Raw genomic sequence first — 18,486 nt, forward strand, 5'->3', positions numbered from 1 at the left:
TCATACTGATAAATAAGACCGGTGAACGTGAAAGGAGACAATTGAAATCTCTTAAGAATAAGGTAGTAAATCGTCATCATCAACCTCCTTCGTCTCAGGCCTATAACGGACTCAATCCAACGTTTCTGGGGTGGTTTTAAGCTTCTCTTTCTCTTTGGCATGTACTACATGCATCGAGTGCTTACTTCTCTCTATCCCTCATCACAGAACTTCTTTATATTCATTCTCCTACACTGTCGAAATACCTCGCCTCTGGAATTCTTTATCTAATGACGTCAGGGATTACAGGACATTATCACAACTCAAAATTAAATTGGAAAATTTCGTCTTATTCCATAGTTTTTAGGTATTGTTATATGTGTTGATTTGTGGTTCTACTCTAGATTAAAATTGAAAGTTTCTTGTTCGTTAATATCTTAATTAACTAGGAAATAATTATGATACCTAATTTAAGTCTAGCTTCACTCATTTAAACCTGGTTTCCCCTACAGAAGTCTCCCACTCATGTCTATTCTGGGCACATTCCTCCAAACTCTCATGCCCAACACTCCAAAATCCTTGCTAACGTCATCAAACTATCTCTTCCTTGGTTTGCCTGATCTTCTTGTGCCTTCTGGGCGTTAATTGAGGTCTTCTTTGAGACTCTGTCCTGCACCATGCGTATCACGAGTCCCAAATATTTCAGCCTTCTTTTCCTTACCTCTTATTTTTCATTTGGTTTTGTTTTATATTTATAGTTCGATTTTTCTGTTATTGTATATATGTGCTCGTATTTCCGGTGGTGTGAAAGAGATGGGCTAATGGCCTGAACTACACCATAATAAATAATAAATAGTAATGCAGTATGAAATTGTTCGTTTCAGAAGTACGCTTTCTATCCTCTCGATATGATGTTTTAATCTTTATTTGAAGATTATATTAGGCCCATAAAAGTATTATTTATATTGCTAATTATTTTAGAATGCCTAACTACCACAATTCTTGAAATTCGCTAGCTTTTCACACATGTCATCTCTGTCATTGTCAGCTTTTGTAGGCAAGATTTTTAATGGCCACACATAGCTAGTATCATTATTTTCCTTGACAGACCAGGAATACCCAAATAAATTTTTGGTTCTGTCTTCATCATTATCGTCATAATCATCACCATCATCACAAAGAGAAAGTTGCAATCCGACAGTTTACCGCAGGTAGATTTATTTATGGCAATTTCCTCCGTAAAAGAGAACGGTCTTCGTTACGGCCGAAGTTCTACAAGACAAGCGATGAAAGTTGTCTCTTCTTGAATAATTAAATCTGTCTACTGTTGTAACATGAAACTATTATAAAGCTTCCTTCCCTCCAATTTTGTAAAGGATATCGACAGTGGAGAGGATTTATGTCCACGTCAATCGCGAAAGTGAAAGTACGTTGGAAGAGCATAAATTGTCCTTGTAAGCGTAGGACTATACTAAAAGCCAGGTTATGAACCGACTAAACCGGAAGCAACGTTCTGTTGCTCTCTTTCTGAGCTCTATTGCCACATAGTGGCGCGAGATTAAAAGCGTGTTCAGCGTTTGTCACGGATATGTTTAAAATAACTACTATATATAGTTCTCGATAACACCATCAACAATATTAGTAATTAAAATTATTGTTTTAAGAAAGCACGAGCTAATGACGCTGGTACGAAATGCGATTCGCAATGCATGTGGTACTGCAAATGAACTGGGAAGTTTGGCTACACTGTCTCCGTGATTCCGTTGCCAGATTTTCGTTAGCAGACGACATTTGTGATGTACTAATGTATCTCCTCTCCTTACATTCCAATAATAGCCTATATCAGACAAAAGATTTCTTCGTATGCCTATTTCCAGCAGAAATACATATGATAGTTAATGTACACAATAACTAATGAGCAAACGCGCGAGCCACCGATGTAACTCAGGCGGTAGAGCGTTTGCTTGGTGATTTGGTGCTGCGCTCTGGCGTGGGTTCGACTCCCACTTGGGCTGATTATCTGGTTGGATTTTCAAGAAGTTGTCTACAACTATAAGACGAATGTCAGGTAATCACATGGCGAATCCTCAGCCTTCTATCGTCAAATATCATCTCGCTACCACCAATTCCATTGACCTAGTAGGCCTACTTTACATTTCATTAATTCATTCACTTATAGTTTTCTGCCTAAGATCAGGTATTTCACTCCAAACTTAGCATTCTCCATCTTTCCAATTGTTTGCCTTCCTCTTAGTCTCCGCATGTAATTATATATCTTAATATCGTCTAACATTTGATATCTTCTTTTGTCACAAACTCTTCTCCCTTTCACCATTCTTTCATGTGCATCCTTCAGTAGACAATTTCTTCTCAGCCAGTGGCCCAGCCAATTCCTTCTTCTCTTCCTAATCAGTTTGAGCATCATTCTTTCTTCATCCACTCTTTCCAACACAGCTTCATTTCTTATTCTGTCTGTCCATTTCACACGCTCCATTCTTCTCCATATCCACATTTCAAATGCTTCTAGTCGCTTCTCTTCACTTCGTCGTAATATTCATGTTCCTGGTCCATACAATGCCACACTGCACACAAAGCACTTCACTAGTTTTTTCTTGTTTCTTTTTTCAGAGATCCACAAAAGATGTTCCTTTTGCTATTAAAAGCTTCCGTTACCATTGCTATCCTTTTGACTTCCTGGCAGCAGCTCATGTTACTACTTATAGTAGGCTACACCTGCAAGTATTTGAAGCTGTCCATTTGCTCTACTGCCTCATTTAGTATTCGCACGTTTAACTTTTTTATTTTTCTTCCTGTAACCATGGTCTTCGTCTTGTTTGCATTTACCTTTATCCCACACTGCTCACAGCTGTCATTTAGCTCCAGCAGCATATCCCTTAGTATCATCTACTTTTCTGCTTACAACGCCATATCATCAGCAAATCTCGTGCACTTTATTCTTCTTCCTCCTACTGTGTTCCGAAAATAGTTCTTGACTAAATTCTTCAAGTAGATATTCAACAGGATAGGTGATAAAGAGCATCCTTGTTGTACTCCTCTCCTATTCCACTCCTCTCTGACATTTCTTCTCCTATCTTGACTATGACTCGTTGTTTTATACCTGACATTTTGTCATTAACATTAAGTGAATAAAAAAGGCCGCTGAGAAGTTTCAGGCCATCTGAATCGTATAAATACTATTGGAGTAACCTATTTCACATCAATTAAATGACATATTCGAGTCACGTCATATTAATTTTTTTAAATCGGTCGCATTTAATTGACGACTTTATAGGGAAGGCAAAAATAGTATTAAGTTTTTAAATGTACTGTTATTGTGAGGTTACAAATATGTTTGTCTTTGGAAGGAAAATAAAATGCATGAATGTCTCCTATTATTATTATTATTATTATTATTATTATTATTATTATTATTATTATTGATGATGATGATGATGATGATGAGGGTGATGATGATGATGATAGTGATAATTTGATAATGTTAACGATGGCGACGACGATGAAGATGATAATGGCATTGACGACAAAGATGATTTATGATGATTTTGATAAATATCATGACGGCTATGATCACAATGATGCTGATGATCATGGTTATGATGGTAATGATAACGAACTGCAATACCCATGAAAGGCAGCTAGTGTTCTACTTATAACTTAAGTACTTATTTCTGTAAGTCCGTTTCTAACATCATCTGTTGCTCATAATATATAAGACATGAAAGGATAAAGAAAATATATGCTGACTACAGGTCCACGAGTAACAATGCTGAATCCTAGCTACGAGAGGGCTCCAGAACACGACTCACCATTTCCTGTTGTAGAAGAGCTCAACGTTAGCAATCTCAGCAATGTTAGCACGATCAAAGAACCGACTTCGTTCGAGGACTCCTTGGGCGGACTGGCGGGGGTATACAGAGCGGAAGAACAGGGGGCAGTAAGTACCAAACTGAAACGTTAAAATATTTGTTTATTCTTATGTACTATACAGAGTAGAAGGAGACCGATGCACCAGAATTTAAGACGTGATTCTACATGTTAAATACAATAAAACTTTTATTACACTTTTTTTAGATGAAGCACCGTTAATCAGGAAAAAAAAGTCTTTGCTCAATGTTTGCAGCGCTCTATTGCGGCAATGGCCCGGGAGAAATGACTGATTGATATACAAGCAGATAGGTAAAAATAATCTGAACCGTTAATGTATTGAGTTTTTTTTTTTTTTTTTTTTTTTTGCAAATTAAACCGTTTAGCCATGAATTTAAATTAAACAATTGCGAAAATCGTTACAATAAATCTAGCAACGCAGCGCACCGTCGCGTTGCAGCGACTGAGTACAGCAGAGGGGGAGGGAAAGGTAGGGAGCAACGATTTAGAAGCAGTGAGCTCTATATTAAACTGAAGGCAACACCACAATGCTCTTTCCTGCCCTGCCTATCTTTCACTTACTGAAATTTATTCCCACATGCACGTATTTGTTTCCCCAATAAAATGAAAATTCGTACGTTCTTCAAAATTACATATTGACTCCTTATTTCAATTAGTTTAAAGTTTCTCAGAAGATTATATGAATACTTTCATCTCTTTTTTCTATCCACCTCTTGACCCACAAGTTCCTTTTAAACTTTTTTTAAATATAGTTTCTTTTTGGTAGGCTAATAAAGCTTTTTGTCTGTCATTCATGCTGCTTGTCAATCCAAGATTAATCTAATCCCATAAAACAGTCATGTCAACTGATGCCCATAGGTGCAAGCGCGCCCTTTAGAGCTCAGGAGAACATGAGCGCTTTACAGTGGAAAGGAAAGAGACAGACGAGAGAGGTATTATATGCCGCTTGGTCGAGCTATATACAGAGATGGCCAGCACTGATTCAGTGGATAAAGGAAAGAGAACTTGTTAAAACTATATCCATGTTAACTTTTAGATTTGTCTGAGAAGTATAAGTGCATTATAAGAATGTAAGTTTTAATTTTAATGCTCATTTTTCACAAGTTTGCTTTTATTCAAAAGGAATATGTTCTCAACTTTCTTTTTACAGAAAAGTGAAATTTTCAGATATGTTTGTTTAGTAGCCTTACACGTACTGAAACAATGTTGTAGTAAATCTAATATATCGTAAATACGTATTACTGAAGATAGTGTTTTGAAAATTGTGAAAATATTCGAATATAAAATGTTTGTAAGGAAATGAATTAACAAAGCAACTATTGTTACATTATAAACATAAGATATGTGCCCATGTGTTGGTAAGACATCAGCTCTATAGCTTCAGCAGAATTCGAGAAAATAATTTAATATTCTGATAATAGGAAGTTGCGCACCAATGTCACCTTAAAGTCATAATGCGATAAGAGTTTCGTTATGTAATATTAATTACAATTAAAACATATACCTAGGTAACTTTGCTTTGTACTATAATATTGTTTTGATTAGTTTATTGATTACTTTTATAAGGCTAAAGATACCATGAAGATCAGTTCCAACTTATTATGTCATACTCAAACTCTTTCTTTGGGATACCACTTTCTTTATAAATGATGTGTTTCATTCACTTAGTAAAATATAGTTGTACTACTATTGGAATTTATGTGAATATTCCTTCTTAACTCTTTATTATGTTATTAACGTTTAAAAAAAATGCAATATTAAGAAATTGGTGTTAGTACTTTTATTTTACAGGCAATATATATAATCTCAAACAGAAAGAAGCCATATAAAAATAACAACATAAAATTTCACGTTCCGTTTGAAGTTTGTACACCACTGTTTTCTTAATCCAACAGGCTGCTTATTCATATAAATAATACTTCCTCCTTCTATACCTAGCGCTTGATGCCCTCGCACGACATCAGGGTCAGAAAAATGCACTTGCTTTGACATCACTGCCATAGAAGCAGGGTTTCTTATTTCTTATTGGTCGTAGAAATACGTATACAGAGAGAAAATATTAATTGTATCAGGAAAAAACATTGTCAATAAATATTTTAATAATATCTGTACTTAAATTCTCAGTTTCACCAGTACTTTAACGGTACCGTAATATTTACTAACCGTTTCATACATAAACATACAAATAGGCCCATATACATATTAAACATGACGTATGTGTTTCTTTGAAAAAACGTGTTTAGCTAACCGAAGAGTATACATTTCAGTACAAGAACCACAATGTTGCTCAGGGCTTACATTTTCTTTGAGAAAATCGATTGTTTATACTTCATTTTCTACTCTGTTGCCTTTACTGCCCCCATAGCAGTGGGAGTTGATACTTTTAATCAATAGGAATGAAGAAGGTGGACACAAACGGAATGGCAAAGTCATAGCATTAGTGAGGTAACTATTGATCTGATACTGCTGCTATGACCATTTCATTATTATGTGCAGGTGGCTAGTATTGCTACAGAATAACGCAACATTCATAATAAATATTGTATTACAGAGAAATCAACAGACCTAACTAACATTTTACGTTCTAAAAAATAAGCTAAAGTTTCCAATAATAAATTAGGCTACTGAAACATGACAGAGTCTTTCAGCTAAAAGGTCACTACTCCCACATATGTATTACAGAGACGAATAAGCCAGCCTTGGGTTACTTTTCTTATCTTGAGAATCAATCATCGAACTTCGTAGCGCCGAAGCTACGGAACCATCACTATTAACGATCGAGAATGGCTATTTCAGTTCCTAATCAGAAATTGGGTCATAAACACAAAGCCACCTGGAATGTTTTGTTACTATGCCAATCATTTCGAAAACAGACTAGAGTCGAGTGAATTACTTAGTTTGTGTAAGTTACTCGTATTGTGTACACACGTGACAAATGGAATGACATATGCTATCAATCTTAACCATTGTTTTTGAGAACATTCAGCAGTTCACATTCAAAATGAAACACTCCATGCTATAAAATAATACCACTGGCTTATGAGAATAATAACGTCATGAAAATACAAAGCCTTTAAAAATAAACACATTACTGATTACTCAAATAAATACAGTGAAATAATAATAATAATAATAATAATAATAATAATAATAATAATAATAATAATAATAATAAATCTTGCACAGGATAGGGATCGATGGCGGGCTTATGTGAGGGTGGCAATGAACCTTCGGGATTCTTAAAAGCCATTTGTAAGTAATAATAATAATAATAATAATAATAATAATAATAATAATAATAATAATAATAATAATAATAAATCTTGCACAGGATAGGGATCGATGACGGGCTTCTTAAAAGCCATTTGTAAGTAAGTAAATAATAATAATAATAATAATAATAATAATAATAATAATAATAATAATAATAATAATAATAATAATAATAATAAATCTTGCACAGGATAGGGATCGATGACGGGCTGACGTGAGGGTGACAATGAACCTCCGGGCTTCTTAAAAGCCATTTGTAAGTAAGTAAATAATAATAATAATAATAATAATAATAATAATAATAATAATAATAATAATAGTAATAATAATAATAATAAATCTTACACAGGGATCGATAGGGATCGATGTTAAATGTTATGTTTCATTCAACGACGCTCGCAACTGCAGAGGTTATATCAGCGTCGCCGGATGTGCCGGAATTTTGTCCCGCAGGAGTTCTTTTACATGCCAGTAAATCTACTGACATCAGCCTGTCGCATTTAAGCACACTTAAATGCCATCGACCTAGCCCGGGATCGAACCCGCAAGCTTGGGCATAGAAGGCCAGCTCTATACCAACTCGCCAACCAAGTCGACGATAGGGATCGATGACGGGCTTATGTGAGAGCGGCAATGAACCTCCGGGTTCCTTAAAAGCCATTTGTAACTAAGTAAATAATAATAATAATAATAATAATAATAATAATAATAATAATAATAATAATAATAATAATACAGTGTGTTTTATAAGTTACGCACTTTGTTTTTTACATTTAAAATAATATTTTTTTTGAAGATCGCTCGGATACGTCAAACCTTATGTTTTAAAGGAAACTTTTTCTCAGAAAAAAACCATTTTTAATATCACTGTTGTGCGAGTTGTGACGTCATACAAGCATTTTAAAATGGCACCCTACATTTTTCTTTATACAGTTTAAAGAGAATCTTCATAAATGTATGCCCACGTAGATCCCATTCTTTTAATTGAATTTGACGTTCGTAACTTGAAGTGTTAGTTGGCAGCCCAGAGGGAAAAATACCTTTGGGGAGGCGGAGACGTAGATGGGAGGATAATATAAAATGGATTTGAGAGAGGTGGGATATGATGATAGAGAATGGATTAATCTTGCACAGGATAAGGACCGATGGCGGGCTTATGTGAGGGCGGCAGTGAACCTGCGAGTTCCTTAAAAGCCATTTGTAAGTAAGAACTTGTTGAAAACAATACACATCTCGTATAACTTCAATAGTTGGCACTTATAATTGAGAATAAAATTGTTAGTAATTTCTCTAAAACGAATAAATTAATTTATCTTAGTCAATACAGCAAATGTTCAGTTAATTAAATGTTCAAAATGTTTACCATTTACGATCTAGCAATGATAAAGACGCAGCACAAATTCCTTCTTTACATTTTCAATTACGTATTTCTCTACACACAATTCGTATTCTTCTTTTCAATTCATCCATATGAGCAGGCTTCGTAGCAAATACCTTACATTTCAGTTAACTCCATAGAAAATAATCAAGTGGGAAAATATCCGGCGATCTAGCTGGCCACTCTATATGTCCTCTTCTTCCGATCCATCTATTAGAAAACACCACATTAAGATTTTCCCGTACAGGAACAGAGTAATGAGGAGCCCCATGTTGTTGATACCAGATGAAATAATTTGTTAAGTCTGTACCCTGAAGGTTTGGGTGAATAACGACAAGGACTGGTATCAAATCTTCACGTAAAAATTCTAAATACCGGTCCCCATTAAGTGTACCATCAAAAAAGTAGGCCTAAGGGCTCAAAAAACTGCATCCTAGAATTCCTGCCTATACATTTACTTTTTGGGGAAACTGAATCTGAGTTTCTACCATCCAGCGTGGATTAGTTTCTGACCAGTACCTGCAATTTTGTCTATTCACTTCTCCAAAATGTAGATTCATCAGAGAAAAGCAAGCTTTATACAAAACGGGGTCTCTATCGCAGTGATTGGTCATTTCCTCACAGAACTGCAATCCGTTATTTCCGTCATCTTCCTTTAACTCCTGCAAGGGTTCTACTTTATAAGGATGATATTTAGAATGTTGGAGCATTCTCCAGATAGTTGTTCTCGATATATCAAATGTAGAAGCGAAGAATGTTAGCAAAATGTCTAGCTCCAAATCTTTATTAGTTGTCGTTGTACCAGATCTTTTTACATCTCTGGCATATCCATGTTACCTGAATTTGTTTTCTATTCTACTCACAATAGATTGATAAATAGGAGGTCGATTTGAATGTTTTTTATTAAAAAATATAGGCTACATACCACCTTTGTATATGTTTTCTGTCAACATATCCAATCATTATTAAAATCTCATTTCTCTCATTTTCACTTAAGAACACCGTTATTTTCTATTGATTTCAACAATTAAATGAACGCCAGGAAACCAAATTATTTATTTAGTTATCATAGCAACGTTTAGTATAACAACAATATTGCTAGAGCATGTACTGATAGTGAAAAAAAAGAAAATCTTTCAGATGATGCGAATAAAAATATAGAATGCCATTTTAAAAAAAAAGTTTCCCATCACATCACAACTCTCATAACAATGACCATAAAAATGTTTCCTTAATGCTAAAATGTTTCCTTCAAGATATACATGTAAAATACAATATGCAGAACTTATGTACTATGACAGATATTTTCATCTTTAAAAACTCACAACTCTTTGTTAAAGGAAGTTGAATTATAGTTTTATCATTCATACGAGATGTATAGTTATCTCAGTTTACTTATCACAATGCAGTTTCCTGTGTCAAGTCTCCATACTATTGGAATAAAATAAATTGTCTACGTAGCATACAGTCGGTGAAAGAAGCACGAAGTTGCAAGTGATGTGCGCTCAGTGTTCTATATGTTAAACATGTCAATTTTACGTTTTTAAATAATGTATCGTGTTTGATAGATAGTAACTGTATGTTATAGTTCTAAATATTTTCAATGTTAATCAATAATATTGCGTATATTAAGAGCCAGGTATGAAAAAAATAGTTATAGACTAAATAATGTTTTGTAGGTAAATATTACATGAAAGTTTATAAATGAAATTATTCCCAGAATAAAATTGAAAGTACAGGAAGGAGTGATTAAAAATTATATCGACAAAATAATAAATAAAATAAAATATAATATAATATAATATAATATAATATAATATAATATAATATAATATAATATAATACCGAGAACTTCACGAAAATGCAAGTTTTCAGTGTCCCTGATAGCTAAAAATTGTTTTTATTATAATTTCTTTGGCATGTTGTTTAAAAAATGGAGGTAACATATAAATTTAAGACCCAGTCACAGTTTGGAAAGTTGTCGACTTCTTACCAGAGCTTGTGGTTTGGTTGTCAGATTTTGCAGAATTTATGGTGGACAAAGTAGCTGTTGGGACCGGTGTTTCCGAATTGGCTCTCAGATTAAAATACGTCATCCGAATTGGCTTCCAAATATTTTCGGATGTTACTTCCAGAGATAAACAATTCGCGTCTGAATAGGTTCCCACAAATTGATGATTTTTGTGGTTATGTGTTAAAGACATATAATATTTCCGTCCTAAGTTTCCCGCCTAAAATTTGGGCTGAATTTTTGGATTCTATTTGCCGTACGACTAACTGCTGTGAGTCTTTCAATTCAACGTTGAATTCACAGTTCTATTCCGCTCATCCCAATATTTTTAATGTTATTGATGTTTTAATTAGTATTCAAAATAACACATATAGGTCTATCAAACTGAGCAACAAGAAGAAATATATAGGTAAATCACAACTTGAGAAAGAAAACGTTCTTAAAAGTATTACGGAAGAATACAGACGACGTCATATTACACAGATGCAGATTTTTAAAAAGTGGGCTATAAGTTTTTATCACAAATTTAAAACAAACGAAGCTATTGGTTTAAGTACTGATTTACTGCAACAACATTTTTTATACTTTTATTTTGCATTTTTATGAACAGAAAGAAAATTGCACGTTTATTTTTAACTTATTCTTTAATTTGCAATTGACCATTTCCTCTTACAGAAGTATGCATGAATAACGCGAGAATGTCCTGCAAATTGTATTCAATTATCTTCTATAATACGAGTGCTGATAGTTTCTCGATAATTTTATTGAGCTTAACGAATATATGTTGTCATGATATTTTTTTCGAGACCGAAGGTAGAGAAAAAATTACCTTATGGTAACATACATGAGTTTAGAAGCTCAATTAAATTACCACAGAGAAAATATCAAGCACGAATTATATTCAGTGAGATAATTCCGATGCTAGAAAGATGCCATGTTGATTGGAATTTTTGTAGGCCTAATATAATCATGAAGTTCATGTTCATGACAGTGATCTACCTCTTTCATCTTCGCAAAACACACCAATTTTATTACCTTTATTGCAAAGAGAACCGCGCAGATATCTGAAATTTAATTTATTTAAAAACAACTGAACATTTCAGGTTGTGTAGCAGCATAATGAACCGTCATTAATCAATAGCAGAATGCATGTTTGCATGAGTAAAGTTTTCAACATTAAACTTAAACTTATAGGCATAGATCTAATAATTTTATTAGTTATTTTTCCATCAACTCTTATTTATAAGTACAGGCTTACTATCGAAGCAGAGGTGATGGTAAAAAAATGAATGTAGGATAAACAAAAGAACGTAAGAGAAAAATATTATCGGTTATTAATTTTAGAGCATCATGCTATGTAGGCCTACTATCAGTATAATCAGATTCTCTTAGGTCAATCGAGTGTCAATGAGCTGGTTGATTGGCGGTATGGCGTTCGTTTGGAATTATCTCTATTATTACATATTAAATGTTGAAAAATGTTAAACAAACTCCGGATATTCAACGAAGAAATTTGAGCACAGAGTAAAGGAACTGGAGCGCAGCGGCTTTTTAAAAATGACGTAACAGCAATTATTTTCTTCCTAACGACCTTGAAATTTCACTCAAAATGAAGTCAATACTATGAAATATTTCTAGGCTAGAAATAAAAAAAAATGTTATTTTCCTGTAGTTCCTTCTCCTTACTTTTTAGTTCACTGGAAATTCACAGATATTATTCATTCTGACTTTGGGTGTTTGTTTATATCTATTTCCCTCTTTCACTTTCATTTACCATCATTGTCTCTGTCACTATAATCCCTTCCACCATCATCCTCATCATTGTCGTCAACATCACTTTCTTTCATATTACCACAGCGATCATCATTAAATCAGATCAAAAACACCACCATCACTACCATTACCAACACCACACTACCACCAACACCAACCACCATTGCCATCATTATCCCATCACTACTATTACAAATTGTCACCACCACCACCGCTATTACTCTATCATCATCATCATCATCATCATCATCATCATCATCATCATCATCACCACCATCATCATAACATCATAATTAATGTCATCAGCACCACTATAATATACAAATAAGTATTGAGTCTCTGGATGTCCTTTCTTGTCTTTGTAGCTCCCTGACACAGAGACACTGCTGTTCAGGGATGGCAAGCGTCGTATTGACATGGTGTTAGTTTATGAGGAAGAGGATTATGGTGTGATGACGCTGGCAGAGGTCACCAGGAGAGAGATGCGGAAGGTGTTTCAGGAAAACCTAGTGAAGGAGGGACTGGAACTAGAACTGGAGGAGAAGCAGGTAGGAAGAGTGTAAAGCATAATAATTGCATCTTTGATATAACAGAGATCGTTAGTAACTGGCCTTCACTTTATATAGAGGAAGTGTTACAAATATGGAATACCATTTTGTTTTTTTCGTTTTTTCGTTTTGAAACATACACGTTTTCAGTACTGAACGAAAAGTATCGTCCTGTTTATTGATGTGAATGGTACAGCGGACTTAGAAGTTCGTAAGATGTTATAAAATGTTTGACAGAAATAAATTCCCCAAAATCTAATATATTTCCTGATAAAATGGAGGTACAAATATGGAATACTATTAACAAATTACAAGAATAACAGAATTGCAAAGTCAAAATGGCGTCTACTAAGAAAAGCACAGAACAAGCATTCAGCATCTTCATTAGAAAGTGTTTTCCTAACCGTAATACTGAATCCAGTTGAATCGTCTCTCACGTTTTTTCTCGAACTTGTTTCATGGCTTCTTGCGTTACTTTTTCATTCCACTGTTTTCTAAATTTGTTGAAAAGTAAGGTTTTCCCTTCTCTTACAGGTGCCAACACTTGTAACGAAACAAAAAACCAGAGTATAAAGGTGAAATACTAATATTATTAGTATTTCATATTTGTAACACATTGGTGTTGTAAGTCATAACCTCAAAACATATCGTAATTTAAAAACAAAATCAATTAAACACACATTGCTATAAACGTAGATTATTTATCTTTAAGAATAACCTACATATAATTAATAATTCTAACATTGAGGAATAACAAAGTATATTCAAGAAAAAACTTACTTCCAAAATTTTCACTTTCCTCGAAAATGCAGTAATGATAAACATTTCAACAGTTCAGCTTCTAACTGCAAACTAACACATTCCAGCGAAAAAGAGTATCAGTGCGTAGTAATTTGGAAGACTTTCGCTAGAATACAACATGTCTCAGGTCATATATCACACTATTTCATATTTGTAACACTTTCTCTTTCAATTTAGTGTATTCTTTCCGTACAAATTCAGTTTTAAAGATGCCAGAGTATATCACATAAAAATGCACTCAACATTAGTATGCATCATCACATATTTACTTAGCTATAGACATACACATATGTGTAAACAGGAATTTTCAGAAGTATAATCAGTTTAGGAATGTCATGTACAAGTCAAAATAGGGCTATAATACTCTATGACACTTTTTCTTCGAATACTCACATTTACAGTGCAAAGAAATAGTAACGAACAGTCAAACTGAAAGTAATTTTCACAGTAACAAGAACAATAAACAACAGCAGCAATAATAATAATAATAATAATAATAATAATAATAATAATAATAATAATAATAATAATAATAAACATTCGCATTTTGTTGGTCCTGAACTCGGAGAGAGACGTTCTCGTCATAATTTCGTAATGCCATTCAATCTGATTCCTCTTTTTGAATAGTTTTGCAGACACATTCAATTTGTCGCTGTAGTTCTGTTATGTTTTTAATATAACATTAGATATTTCAGGCAACAGCGTAAATAGAAATTCAGAGGTGCGAGTCTGGTGTTATGACCAACTAACTGGTCTTCGATGACCTATCCATTAGTTTGGATATCCAGCCTTGAGAAAGTCTCTTATTGGTAGGTCTATTTGATAGATAAAATACACACAAGTACAATAAGATTGGTACGTAAGTCATACGCTAGTTCGTGTAGCAAGAAAACAGTTGGTACAGTTTGTTACTATCTCTTTAAAGTATAACTCTAAAATAAATAATTCTCGAAAGAGTATCACTTTATATTTTATTATTATTTCTTCCTCTTACATTAGGCCTACACCACTAAAATGTTCGCACTCATTAAATACTCAAGCTTTCTATTTATTTTAGTAGTCAAGTTGTTCCAAATAATTAATTTACAAATTGGAGTACCGGTATAAAATATATATTTAAATACATCAAATTCTTGAATGCTCGAAAAAAAGAGTTAAATACTGTAATGTGATTATTATAATGTATAGGCCTACAGTAATTTCATTATTAAATATTTAACGCTTTACTCTTGTAAAATTGTATTTGATGACATATAATTTTTATTAATGTAAAAAAGTCATATTTATGTAAAAGTGAATCAATTAGAACATTTAAAGAAAATTTATTAAAACATATTTGTGAAATAATATTTTATCATCATTGGCTACTTTAATCTAATATAAAAATCAACCCTTATAAATTTATTAAATAAAGATATAAATAATCTTTATATTGCAGATGGCTTTTGACCAAGAAAAATATTTTGTGAAGATACACGTTCCCTGGAAAGCGTTAACACGATATGCTGAGGTGATGAATATGAAGATGCCCATCAAGGTAATAGATTTCATCTTTTATGTATGTTATTATGTCAGTATCAGATGGTTCTTGTAACAAAAATTGTTTATTATATGGCTGTAAGTACGGGCTTTTCAACAGTAAAATAACTACAATATTAATTTCTTAATAACAGTAGACTTACCAGTACTTTATTTCATTCTTATTATGAATTTAATTTTCTCTTGAAACTCTTGGATCATGAAGTACGCAATAATTTTAAACATTAAAAGAAACTGTTGCGTTTTCCATAAACTGGTAAATTTGAACGAAAAGCATTCAGTGAAAGCAATAGTATTTTAAACCTTTTAAGAGAGAATTCTAGTAAATAAATTAACAAGACTCTCAAGTGAGTGCATTGTTTTATTCATAGAGAGTACAAATGCTGTATAATCAATCATTCGGCCATGGCACATGTTACTTTTCCGCACACTTGCCAAAGTAATTTGTTCTGCTAACACACAAGGCATTGATCATAGCATAGAAGAAATCATAATCAATTTTGTTCCATTATTTTGTAAATTAAGTATAAAATGCCTGATACCTTAATCAATTTTGTTCCGTTATTTCGTAAGTTGAGTATGGAATCCCTGAAATCATAATCCATTTTGCTCCGTTATTTTGTAAGTTGAGTATGGAATCCCTGAAATCATAATCAACTTTACTCCATATATTGTAAGTTGAGTATGAAATCCCTGAAATCATAATCCATTTTGCTCCGTTATTTTGTAAGTTGAGTATGGAATCCCTGAAATCATAATCAATTTTGCTCCGTTATTTTGTAAGTTGAGTATGGAATCCCTGAAATCATAATCAACTTTACTCCATATATTGTAAGTTGAGTATGAAATCCCTGAAATCATAATCCATTTTGCTCCGTTATTTTGTAAGTTGAGTATGGAATCCCTGAAATCATAATCAATTTTGCTCCGTTATTTTGTAAGTTGAGTATGGAATCCCTGAAATCATAATCAACTTTGCTCCATATATTGTAAGTTGAGTATGAAATCCCTGAAATCATAATCAATTTTGCTCCGTTATTTTGTGAGTTGAGTATGGAATCCCTGAAATCATAATCAACTTTGCTCCATATATTGTAAGTTGAGTATGGAATCCCTGAAATCATAATCAACTTTGCTCCATATATTGTAAGTTGAGAATGAAATCCCTGAAATCATAATCAATTTTGCTCCGTTATTTTGTGAGTTGAATATGGAATCCCTGAAATCATAATCAACTTTGCTCCATATATTGTAAGTTGAGTATGAAATCCCTGAAATCATAATCAATTTTTCTCCGTTATTTTGTGAGTTGAGTATGGAATCCCTGAAATCATAATCAACTTTGCTCCATATATTGTAAGTTGAGTATGGAATCCCTGAAATCATAATCAATTTTGCTCCCTTATTTCGTAAGTTGAGTGTAAAATCCCTGATATCTTAATCAACTTTGCTCCGTATATTGTAAGTTGAGTATGGAAGCCCTGAAATCATAATCAATTTTGCTCCGTTATTTTGTAAGTTGAATATGGAATCCCTGAAATCATAATCAATTTTGTTCCGTTATATTGTAAGTTGAGTATGGAACACCTGAAATCTTCATCAATTTTGTTCCGTTATTTATGCAAGTTGAGTATGGAATCCCTGAAATCTTAATCAATTTTGTTCCGTTATGTTGTAAGTTGAGTATGGAATCCCTGAAATCACAATCAATTTTGCTCCGTTATATTGTAAGTTGAGTATGGAATCCCTGAAATCTTAATCAATAACCTTGTTATTTTGTTACACTATACTGCGATCCTGAAGGATAAACATATCAAGAAGTTTGCGTTGTGTACACAGTTTCATGCAGCGTTTCTTACAGGGGCTGAAGGTGCATACAGTGACACGTAGCCCCTCAAATACAGATTCAATGTATGAACAACGTATACAAACAAATAAGCAACATTGGGACCGAAAAACGTTGAAGGATACGTCTAGTAGAGATGTATGTCGTTGCATTCATTGGTAAATACTGAAGAGTGAGCACTGCACATTCTTCGCATGGCTTGCAATGGCCGGTTTCCGAAACTGTCTACTTATTACACAGAGTTTCTTCATTCCTATTACTTGTGAAACTTTCAAGTGTGGAAACATTTTGATGTATTGCTTGGTGTACAGAAAGCTATAACCCTTATGGATTTCTCTGTGAATTGTAAATTTTACTAATGCATCATAACTTTATCTTATCTTACAGCAGTTGGAGAAGTTCCCTGAATACATTTCTTGACTAAGAATTTCATAAACTTGTATTAGTAGTTGTTAATGTTTTCAGGTGTTCAGATTATGTAAATAATTTAAGCATACTAAGATAACTATAGGCCTATATTATTTATAACCTAATTAACCTAACCTAATGTTATTTTTTATATTATATAACAATACGGTTTCAAAAGTACTGATCAATAATTTGGGTATGAAAAGTAAAAACGAAGAGAAGCGAAAAAGTTCCAGTAAACATGGGTCCGCAAAATAACCATTTACGAGATAATGCCATTTTGTGCTGTGTGGGGGCTGCTGAATACTAAATACTAATTCCCAACAAAAGCAGTGACAATTTTATTTAATTTATCACTCATGAGACAGTAAAATTCTTAATTTTGGCTTCAACAGCACAGAAATGTGATTAAACATACACAGAAGAAATTTTTGTTTGAACAACAATAAAGTTTGTGGATAAACAAGGTACAGTACAGTACAGTATGAACATGCTAGCTGAAGAATGCTGACTATGCACTTGAATGCATCCGTCTAGTGTTCTCCGCAAAGATCCAAGAATGCGCTTGAGCATTTGCTGGAAGACATCTACAATCCGATGCTGCAATGTTTCAGGTATGTTGATGTCTGTTGTATAAATTATGCTTTTTGCATAATCCCATACACAAAATTCCAAAGTATTTAAATCAAGTCCTCCTCTACCTATCCACCGTTCACCATATCGACTGTTCAGATATCGTCTCACACTTAGAAGGAAATGGGATGGAGAGAGTGTGGCATGCATACGAACTTTGTCGTATCCAGCACTCGGTTCACTGCCAGGCCAACCAGCAAATAAATGGCATTATCTCGAAAATTGTTAATTTGATGACCCATGTTAACTGGAACATTTTTGCTTCTTTTCGTTTTTATTTCTCATATCTAAATTTTTGTCCGTCACTTTTGAAACACCCTGTATAAACTTCACTCGACCTCATAATTGGGACACGAAAATGAATTATGATGATGATATACACCGTGTTCCG

At 33.5% G+C, this 18,486-nt stretch overlaps 1 protein-coding gene across 6 annotated transcripts in view; it reads left to right on the plus strand.

Annotated features, from left to right (window-relative positions):
- Nucleotides 1-18,486, plus strand: part of LOC138701673 (anoctamin-3) — a 91,980-nt gene that overhangs the window by 10,257 nt on the left and 63,237 nt on the right. For 4 of the 6 annotated variants that reach the window (XM_069828810.1, XM_069828811.1, XM_069828812.1 and 1 more), the window contains exons 2-4: nt 3,750-3,934; nt 12,686-12,868; nt 15,108-15,206. In XM_069828810.1, coding sequence (XP_069684911.1) covers nt 3,750-3,934; nt 12,686-12,868; nt 15,108-15,206 — 467 coding nt within the window. Of the gene's footprint in view, nt 1-3,749; nt 3,935-10,012; nt 10,176-12,685; nt 12,869-15,107; nt 15,207-18,486 lie in introns of those variants that run through there. The other 2 variants (XM_069828814.1, XM_069828815.1) reach the window with 1 other exon arrangement.

Source organism: Periplaneta americana, chromosome 6 (genome assembly GCF_040183065.1).
Source record: "Periplaneta americana isolate PAMFEO1 chromosome 6, P.americana_PAMFEO1_priV1, whole genome shotgun sequence".
NCBI lineage: Eukaryota > Metazoa > Arthropoda > Insecta > Blattodea > Blattidae > Periplaneta > Periplaneta americana.